Source organism: Barbus barbus, assembly GCF_936440315.1.
Source record: "Barbus barbus genome assembly, chromosome: 47".
NCBI classification, from domain to species: Eukaryota; Metazoa; Chordata; class Actinopteri; order Cypriniformes; family Cyprinidae; genus Barbus; species Barbus barbus.
In genome coordinates this window covers 16,779,292-16,790,133 of record NC_136725.1, presented here as the reverse complement: position 1 = coordinate 16,790,133, position 10,842 = coordinate 16,779,292, and the positions used below count along the sequence as shown (strand labels likewise).

The window sequence follows — 10,842 nt, the reverse complement described above, 5'->3', positions numbered from 1 at the left end:
GCAGGTCTTAGCTGGGTTCAGCTGGTATCTAAATCCTGGTTCAGGATGTCACGACCTAACACTGCATATTTTGGGTGTCTCTTTAATATGACACACCTGAATCAACTCAACAGCTCATTAACAGTGTCTTAATTTACTGAAACGGTTGTCAAATACAGGAAACAATAACAAATGTGCATTTTCAGGAGCCCGCCATATCCAGTACTGATGACATCTGCTCTGAACCAGCCAGCAGACCAAATGGTATTGTCACCTTTTTATTTAAACACTAAATATAAAGAGTAAACTTAATGTAGTTAACCAAGTTTTTGTATAGGCTTATGACTTGAAGTAATTTAGTTGATATATTTGTGCAGGTTTGAAACTAAATTAATGTTGGCCAAATTGATTGCTATAACTCAAACAGAAAAGATGAACTTCACCTCAATATATTATGTTGAATAAATTAGCAGACAGTAAGCTGATTCTTATTTAACCAACACTGTAAGATGTCAGCATTTTATTGCATTAGATAAAGTGACATCAAACAATATGCAAACAAATTATGATTGAGCTTTTTTTCACAACTAAATTTTTAGGTACTTATTTTGAACCAACTGCTCTCAAAGTCATTTTTTTCCCCTCAAATTCACAAAGATGTCCCAACAGAATAGCCATCTGTGTTGTTCCTCATCTTAATAAACATGCAACATTTCTGCAAAGTTTGACGACCAGAAATTAAACAAAACATTACTCTTATTTTTAACAGTTTATCTGTTTAATTTAATACCCAACAAATTTAATTTTGTAATTTATCAGTGTGCTTATGCTAGTATTTCTTTAAAACAAATGGCATTTGTTTTGATACTTTGTTGCAAAGATAATACATTTATACATTTTTATTTGAGGCTTAAGTGTCTAAATACTTTTTTTGGGCACCGCTTGTTTTCACTCTTTAAAATAACCAAACTCAAACCTTTAATAAGTGGACCAAAATATGAACAAAATGAAGCTTTTTGCATTCACATTTTCCATGCTCGATTAAAAATGGACTCCGACAGTATTAATATTTAGCAGCAAATGCTCGACTGTAAGCAAAAAAAGCACTACTGCACCAAAGGAGATGTTCAATTAAAATATGATAGTGGTTTACGATATATATAGATCATGGAAAACTGGGGAAATATCCAGAAAAAAAAATTATAATGGGAATGTCTTTGTAATTGCTGATAAATATATTTTTCCTATTGTTAAAACATTTGGGTCATAAATTGTTTTATAATATTCAGTAAAGATGCATTATATTGAGCAAAAGTGACAGTTAACAATGTTTAAAGACTATTACAAATAAATGCTGTTCAAATAGTAATATTTCACGATATTATTAATTTTACTATATATTTGATGAAATAATGCAGCCTTTGGTAAACATTAGACTTTAATACTCGTATAATTCAAAATCTTTCCAACCACAAACTGCAGGTCATGCAAATATTTTATTGGTTAGAAACTGCTATTTCTATCCATGAAAAAGTGTAGGAGCCCCATATACAATCAGTGTGAAAGTGAGGCTCTTCACATACATGCAAAATTAAAAGCCAGTAACCACAACATATTCAATTTTTGGAACCATTTAATATGAACTGCTTTAAATACAGTGATAACCATAAAAAAACAACAAAAATTATTAAACTGTACAAACCTTTACAAATGCATTGCGCATAATTTGATCTTCAAACATTACGTACTCTGCACCATTTAATGTTTTTCATTCAAGTATATCAGACAAAATATGAAAATGATTTAACTGATGGTGCACCACAGGCTTTCCTAACAAAAGTCTTGCATTCCCAATACGAAACTACAAAAAGAAGAGTTCTTAGGAACAACTTTTGACACCAGACCAAACTCATGGTTTGTAAAATCTAAAAGCTTTTCTTGATCAGAAAAATATATCTAAGCCATTAAAATCGGTGTTGTCAATTGCAGTCTGGCCCATCTCTGATTGTATGTATTCATCAAGATTCAATACGGAGTCTTTAGTAGAAGAAGGGTAGGTTAAAGTGGCTTCTGGAACCACAGTTGCTACAGAAGGATTTTGCAGTGTCGTCTCCGCATTCTGGCCATTGTTCAACATCTCAAGGAGCCCTGTGCTGTCAGGTGAGAGATTACTGACGGTTGTCGCAGGAGACAAAAGCTCAGCGAAGAACTGGTCATATGCTGGGCTGTCGTACGCTGATGTACTCGAGGTGACCGAGTAGGGTGACGAGAGGGCCGTGCTGTCCGGTGTTGGTACAGATTCTCCTGCACTTCCCAAAAGATGGTTTAGTTTGGCCAGTTTCTTCTTCTTAGCCTTAAGTTTTTTCAGTAGCTTCAGCCTCAGGGCTTCTGTAGTGTTAATGGGCTGCTGGGCTGCCAAAAGGCTGGGATTTTTCTTAACAGATGCACCACATATGCCACCAGGAAGGGTGACTGGTTTGTGCTGAGGCGCTACCGCAGGATTCCCGCCACTTGAATTTGGCAATTTCTTGCTTAAGAAGCCACCAAACATGTCAGCTGGCTTTGCTAGCAGAGCTTCGTTGTCACATTTCAGAATGGGTTTGGGTTTTGGAGCGGGAGGAGGAAGTCTTATTGGTGTCGACTGGAAGGAAGGATGGCGTTGAAGTAACGAGGACGCAAGCGGTGGAGGTGCATGTACTTGTGTAGCCACTGACGGTCTCACCACAACTGGATTAGAACCCGAAGAGCATTCCACCAAACCTGAGCTTTGGGGATTTGAAGGTTCACAAACGGACTCAGAGATACAAGATGAACTAGATGTTACAGGAAGAGTGGGGAGAGCGGCCGGCACGACGGCTGGGCTCTGGGGAATCTGAAGAGCCTCTGTGGCTTTGTTCTCATCAACCAGAGTGAGGGTCACAATGTCTGTATGTGACAGACCCTCAAAGGTGTCCAGTAATGTGGTGCTGCCGATGGATGCATCCAGAGCACCGACAGCAGTCGAGTCTCCCACGGTGAGCGCGTTGAGGACACACGTGTCATCGGCCACAGAGTCTGACAGTTCGTGCAGGTGTTTATCATCGACATTTGTGAGCGCCGAGGGAGCTGTCGGTGAGCAAACCTCTGAAGCTTCCTCTTTAGTGGAGTCTGATTCCCAGAAAACAACGTGAATTTCATCAGCAGGAAATGAAAACCTCTTGTGGATGATGCTGTGAGGGTATTTCAGATCATCGAGTTCCAGCCATGACCCTAAAAGACAGAACACAAACATGTAAATGAACCCCTATAAAGTTTAAATTTGAATTAACATTATATTTCACAGGATCAACTGAGAAATTTGCAGCTAATTTTAATAGCTATTTAATAACAGTTTATCATTTTTAGTCAATTCATGCTTATTTTTGGTAATATGCAAGTAAAACAATGCGAAAACATAACTTGAGTGGAAACAAATGTGCTTTTTTAGCAACAATAAAATAAATTAAAGGGATCATATGATGCGATTAAGTTTTCCTTTCTCTTTGGAGTGTTACAAGCTGTTTGTGCTACAAGCTGTTTGTGCACAGATGAGATCCCTAAAGTTGCAAAGACTAAAGTCTCAAAACCAAAGAGATATTCTTTATAAAAGTAAAAACTCGACCACACCCACCTAAAACGGCTCATTCAAACACGCCCCCACATGTCTAAGTCACGGTGTGAGAAAATTTGCAAAACACCACCCAAATGTTTATGCAAAGAAAGAAGGTGGAACTATTATTCTCGCTGTAGTATGGTTGCTGCCGCCGCCATGTCATGAAGACGCCGCACTTCATTGTGAAAGCGAAAGTACATTGTTTGGGCTTCCAAAAGAGGACACAACTAGAAATCCGTTGTTAAGTTGTATTTACAACAATGTTCCAGAACAGTTCAACCCAAATATAGAGTGTGTGCAGCGCATTTTACGGAGGACTATTTCCTGAACCTGGAAGAGTAGCCTGCCAGCTATGGTCAAAGGCTGTTTATATAAAGCGGGGCAATTCCAACTTCTCAAGGACAGTCTGACGCTTCTGACTCGCAGCCTGTAAGTATGTTGTCATATTTAAAGAATTTGCCACTGACCATTCAAACGCGAGTTTTGAGCAGTGTAGAGAAGCGCTTGTTGTTTGTCGTTTCTCCGATCACAAATGCAGGCATGGCAAGGTTTATGCGGCGCGATGCCACGTAAAAAGACAGTATAAGTCATTATAATCAGTCATTATGTCCCCACTGGATGCAACAAATGTCTCGTTTATAATGGGTTTTATTGTTTTTGTGTCGTTGCGCCGGGACATAGCATCACAACATCGTAATGGGCGTAACATTTCCGTCTCACGCTTGAGGTACTCGGCCAATCAGCGCACACCTCGCTTCTCAGAACAATGAGCTTTGTAAAAATCGATGCGTTTCAGAAAGGCGGGGCATAGAGGAGCAACAATGTACAGTATGTGGAAAATGTGTTTTTTGAACCTTAAACCGCTTAAACAATGCATTACACCAAATACACAAAATAATGTTCTTTTTAGCAACGTCATATACAGTGTTGGGTAAGTTACTCTAAAAAAGTAATTAATTACATCTTAAATAGTGTAATTAGATTACTGTACAAATTACTCCCTCCAAAAAGTATTTAATCACTTATTACTAATTACTTTCTAAATCATATATCAACCTCGACAAGTTAATGATACAAGGATAGACATGAAACAGTTCTTTTAATTATTTCAAATGAATAATTAACAACAAATTATTCTAGTCACACTTTAATTAATCCAATTCCATTAATCAGCCAATATCCCAGTAATATTCATGCTAATTAACAACTAGTTAATAGTGGGAATTGGACACTGTGCAACCAATATTCTTATTAACTCACCAAATTATTTAAAGTGAGAAGGGTACACAAGTATGCATTTTAAGGTTAGACTTTAAATGAGTTAAATCCACTATTGTACAGTATGTGTTATACAGTCTACACAGTATTAAATTCAATTACATAAGTAGTAACTAATTAAATTACAGAAGAGATGAGTAATCCCTAACTTTACTTTTTCAAGGAAAAGTAATTAAATTACAGCAACTAATCACTTAGTAACTAATTACACCCAACACTGGTGTGTAATTATACACTTCAAAAGCTTGCAAATAACAAGAAATCAAAATAAGAATTTTATGTTTCTGAAAGAAGTCACTTAGGCTCACCAAGACTGCATTAATTTGATCAAAAATGTAAACTTTTAATTTATCATGTAAATGTTATTATACATAACTTGGATAATAATTAAATACACTTTGAAAATTGAAATCAATATTTTAAGATGCAATATTTAAAATGCTATTTATTTCTTTGATGGCAAAGCTGAATTTTCAGCATCATTACTCCAGTCTTCAGTGCCACATGACTTCAGATATCATTCTAATAACGTTACTCATGTTAGATATTTACCAAAGGTCTGCACTCAGTCACATAGGACAGCTGCACGATTCTGGATAAATTGAGAATCAAGATTTTTTTTGTCTCAAACAGAGATCACGATTGTCCCACGAAACAAAATAATGTGTGACAAAATACCATTGCTGCAGTCTATTTAAAAGTGTTTATTTTGAACGAATTATTAAACATTTAATATGTATTTATAATATATTTAGTTCATATTAAAATTATGAAAGTGGTTTGAATGAATGATTTAATGTCTCACTCATAAATACTTAACTTGTTTCTTTACTGGATGAATCAGCGTTTTTAAACGAATCTCTTGATTCAATCACAAATTGCGAAACAATGCAATCGACACAAACGTTATTTGAAGCGCCAGTTAACTTTCAAAAGGTCTATTTTGATCGCTACCATAAACATCAGTGTTTATATCTGAACTATTAACTTATGAATGACTGTAATACAGAAATAATACAGTGTAGTTGAAAAGACTGTTTGTGAAGCTGTTACCCAAACACGGTAAATCTGTGTCCGCAGCTGCGCGAACGCAGATCTGAATGTTCCGGTAAGACTTTTTTAAAGGTTTATTCGACACGGGCGAAGCTCTAGTGTAAATATATCAGTATTTATCCAAGTACGTGCACTTTTTTGGACTAAAAGCCCTAATATTAGGACGCTGTTCAGTGAGTGCAGTTGGCGTACAGGTTGGCTGTTAATGTTTACAGCTTAACAATTTTGTGGAAACTGCTAAATGTTTTAACAGAACATCTTTTGTAACATTATAAATATCTTTACTTTGTCACTTTTGATCAACTTAATGTATCCTGGCTGAATAAAAGTAAGGAAAGACATTAAACTTTCAAATAGTGGTGTGAATAGATCAACTAATGAACTCACGGAATAAAGACACTCACCATTGCTCTGACGGATCCAAGTGGCAAAGTGCTTTAGATGCTTATTGTACTGGATAACAGTGCTAACATTGTACTGTGCGCCCTGGAACTCAAACGAGTATTTAGAGAGGTCTTTCCTGGGCAAGCCCTCCACAAAATGCAGTGCAAATACCGAGGACAGCCTGCAAAAAAAAATGAACAAAGACAATAATCAAGCAACCCCAAAGACCAACAGGTTAAATTGTGATGAAACAATAGTGATTTATAGCTATTCCAATGCTTACTTTTCAAGCAACATTTTCCTCCTCTGGTTTTTCCGGTTGCAGTTACTGCACTGAGTGCGGTGGATGGCTTTTAATGGGTGCCAGTCATTCAGAATCTGAGTGAATGTTGTAAGAGTCTTCTCAACACTGCAAGACAACAGGAAGGTTGTGTTACACACAATCACCTACTAAATTACCATGTATTTCATTTAATTATCAAATACAAGTGATTTAACATTACATGACTAAAGCCTTTACCTGTTATTTAGAGTATAACTACAAGAAGTGCACTTAAATTCCCAACGGACTGTGTGCTGGAATAGCTCTTGAGCCCACTTGTCTGAGCGCAGAAGGAGAGGGAGAGCAAACACGGGTGTTTCCTGCTGACCTGTATGACAGACAAGATTATCACTCAACACAAATGACAAGCAACAGATTGATATCAAATGTTTTTATGATTAGCTGTTGAACCATTTTACCTATTTCACACTTGAGTGTAGGCTGAAGGAGTTTGAAGATTGACAGACGGAGCGCAGACAGCTGCTGCTCTGCCTCACACAGGACATCAGCGGGGGCTCTGGGTACCTCATCTGCAGAACGGAAAACAGGTGAGCTCTCCAGCATGTGAATGCAGACGTCCTCATGAGTGTATTTTTTGGGTGAGGTAAATTAATAAATGTTAACAAAAGCAGCATTAGTTTGTTTAAAATAGTGTTTTAACATATGTACACATACATAATTATTCATAATTTAAATACCTTCAACTATGTAATAAGTTTAAATACCTTTATACTACACTAATTAACATTTGAAGTGGATCAAAACCTTTCATCAAAGTTGTCTTGCAACATAAAACCAAAATGTGTTCTTGTCTTAGGACAACTTTGATCTTTTTTGATCCACTTCAAAAATTGACTACTTTAAATTATGAAAAATAAAATGATCAATTTATAATGCTATGAAATTTAATTTATAGTGAGTTAATATATATGAATAAATACATTTAAGTTAAATAGCTTACAATTACCTTTATAATATTAAAGAATAACTTTTTTTTACATTAGATCTTTTTTTGCGTGTTAATACAGGAATACAAATAATTTAAAGTTCAATAACTTAATTAAATCACATGAATACATAATTACAAATAGTTTCAATTTACTTAATATACATTTACATAAATACCTTTAAACTGTGTGCATATTTAAGTATTATAATGTTTGTAATTTATGAGTTGTATGTACATTTAAGCTTAAATCAATGTCAACAAAAAATTTAGAATTTTAAATGACACTAAATATGAATACATAAAAATATTATTTAATTTATAAATTAATTTTAATACATTATATTATAAAGAATAATACATTTTAAACATCTGACTGTTTAATTCTGTATTTATATTTAAACAATGTATATTATGGTGTTAATATGTCAGCAAATAATAATATAAATTTACTTTGTAAATGACTTACAATTAAACTAGCAAAAATAAATGAAATGCCAATTTAAAAAAAAATGTAGAGCCCTGGAAGGGTTTGCTTTCTCTTACCCTCACACTGTTGCTCCTTGGATTTCAGATAGGAACATGTCTTATCATACGTGGAGCATAGGTTCCAGACAGCAGAGCTGCAGGAAGGCACTGATGTCAACTTGTCAGTCAGCTTTACATTCTTACACGGAGTCTCTCTGATAGTCCTGCAGTTCACGAGCATTGCCAACAATGAATCCAACCAACACAAGTTGTCCTCATTTTTCCAGAAGAGATGAGGTTGCACAGGAACCATCTCTGATTCCATATCCACATCCATTCCAACGATCTCCTCAACCTCATCTTGAGTACTAGAAACACAGTCATCCTTGTCACACAAATCTAAATCCTCATGGGTGGCAGCAGCAGGTAGATCTTCAGGATGTTGTTCCTCAGTGCCATTAATAGAGTCAGTGTTTCCAAGTATTGATTGCTCATCAGTGAACATTTGTGTTTTGACAGTGTCATCTGAAAGAGTGCCGTCATTGACATCAGCACCACATGGCTCAGGCACAGCAGACAAAATGCCCAGTTTCTCCTCTCTTGATCGCTTCGAAGGGGAGGATGCTTCATCCACATCGGATAAGGAAGAAATGTTCCTCTTATATCCATCTTTAGACAAGCTAGCACGCACATCTTCCAGTGATCTACTAACCAATGGGTAAAGGCACTGCAAAGCAACAGAAAAACACATGACAATCTCAATGGCCAATCAATCTTCTTTACAAAGAGTCACAAGCATTTAATACTACGACATATAATTTTACCAATACTGATAGCTTAAGAACAATTGAGTGAATCTCACAAACACGTTCAGCTTGTATCTCACCCCAAAATCAAAAGCACAAACTATGTTTTGCAGTAAGAAAATAAAGCCTAATTTTAGGATGGATTTGTTTTTTTTGCAAACATTTGCACCTTCCACTTAAAAAGATAATAAATGTAATAGTCAAATTATTTTCATGACAAATTAAGCACATTTGCCCTCAAATTTCTCAATTTTTTTTCATTTTAACTGGAATGTGCATAGGCATTTTACTTATAATTTTATTAATTCGTTATTTTCAATGGTGATTCTTATTAGATACTCACTATCATATTGCAACTTTCTTTCTAAACTAAAATCAGCATTAATAAATAGATTAAAAAAAAACTACCTTACTGAGGAAATATAATTTATTTTATTTAACTTTTTAAAACCAAACTTGGGCCCCATTTTCTTTATACAATCTCCAATAGTAATTCTTAGATGTATCACTTTATTGCACCTTTTTTCTCTGAACTACTATCAGCATAAATAAATTAAAAAAAATACACACAAAAAAACACTACCTTACTGTGAAAATACAATTCATTTATTTATTTTAATTATTGTGCGTTTCAAAATGCAAAGATTATCGATGGGCCCAAAACTAGGCCATACTTTCTTTATGCAATACAAATATTAGTTTGTTATATTTGTTTTAGAGTAAAGTGACCCAGATATATTATTGACAGGTTGTGAAATTCATTCGGGCATTCATTGAAGTGTCAGCATTTCCTGACAAACAAGGAAAAAGCAGACTACTCACCGCTGGATTTGTGCAGAGCATTACAGTCTCCTCCAGGTTGACAGCATAAAAGCGGAGGGCATTTTTCTGACCTTTTCCCAAGCACCAAGGACAGTTTCCTGGTGAGGCATTTCTGTCTCCACACTGTATACAAACAAAAAACAATATATGAGAAATCACAACTATTCAACACAGAAACTACAAGACCCATAACACAATTACACAAGTGCTTTTATAAGTATTCTTTCGCCTTTTACACACAGATTTCCGTGTTTTTTTCTCGTTTGAGGTGGGGGATCAATTCGATACAAACTAAATTTGAGTGGAGCTTTGCACGAGTGACAGAGGGAGAGAACTGAGCATAACTGACTTTTCCCAAATACCCCACCACCGCTGGGGTCGGAGCCCCTATACCAGTGCCTTCGCCGTTCATTCTCATGCCACTGAGGTTCTTTGTTGAGTCCTGCTGCCAAAATCTTGACATAACCGTGACACCTGGAAAGAAGAATTCATTTCTGAGACATTAACTGGCTCATTCCGGGCTGATGCACAAAAAGCATACATCTCAAACTAGATTCGCATTCCCATACTAGTGCTTGGAATCAGTAAGAGAACAGTTTTGGCTTAGTTTAGATTCAGTATGCAAATATAGGCGAGACAGCAGGCCAAAGCAATTTAGTATGCATACGGTAATAATTACTGACACGAATTAATTTGTTTGCTATTAATATAAATGTTACTGTTTTCTTACTGACAACTGAGTTTTGTATAAACGTGACGTTAGCTGTAATGTTAAATGCACAAGACGCTGAAAGTGACCCGTTATGTAAAAAATACATATAAAGCAGTTAGATATTTAGATATATTTCTTTGTTGAGCACGATCAGCAACAGTGAGCAGACCAGAAGACCAAAACCTTCAAAATTGCCTTCACAACCGATTTCCCAGGTGCACATCAACACATACCTCGAAACCGGATCGAATGTGGAGAAACCCCAAACTGGATTTTATACACGCGTTAGGTAGTTCCAGCACGCCGGTAGGAGACATTTCCATGTGCATGCTCTCCGTCGTACACTTAACGCACTACTTCCGGTTTCAATGGCGCAAGCAATAAAGTTTTTACAAAGATTAATTTACAGCACAAGAGCGCCATCATCCGGTGTGTATTGAA

The 10,842-nt window shown here is 36.0% G+C and overlaps 1 protein-coding gene across 1 annotated transcript; it reads right to left on the bottom strand.

Annotated features, from left to right (window-relative positions):
- Window positions 1-1,594: 1,594 nt before the first annotated feature.
- uspl1 (ubiquitin specific peptidase like 1) lies at window positions 1,595-10,762 on the bottom strand. The gene is made up of 9 exons (XM_079410037.1): window positions 10,635-10,762; window positions 10,039-10,163; window positions 9,690-9,812; window positions 8,140-8,788; window positions 7,067-7,177; window positions 6,846-6,975; window positions 6,609-6,734; window positions 6,346-6,506; window positions 1,595-3,228 (listed from the first exon to the last, which is right to left on the bottom strand). Exons 2-9 carry the CDS (start codon window positions 10,150-10,152, stop codon window positions 1,922-1,924), a joined length of 2,721 nt encoding a protein of 906 aa, XP_079266163.1. The 5' UTR covers window positions 10,153-10,163; window positions 10,635-10,762; the 3' UTR covers window positions 1,595-1,921.
- Between the last annotated feature and the right edge of the window lie 80 nt (window positions 10,763-10,842).

Bases quoted from the DNA above. Each gene is read 5' to 3' on its own strand.
- uspl1 (XM_079410037.1), bottom strand. From the start codon at position 10,152: ATGTCAAGATTTTGGCAGCAGGACTCAACAAAGAACCTCAGTGGCATG. The intron at 6,976-7,066 runs GTAAAATGGTTC...TCTGTCATACAG, and splicing joins TACACTCAAGTGTGAAATAG to GTCAGCAGGAAACACCCGTG. The intron at 6,507-6,608 runs GTAAGCATTGGA...TTTTTTTTGCAG, and splicing joins AGGAAAATGTTGCTTGAAAA to GCTGTCCTCGGTATTTGCAC.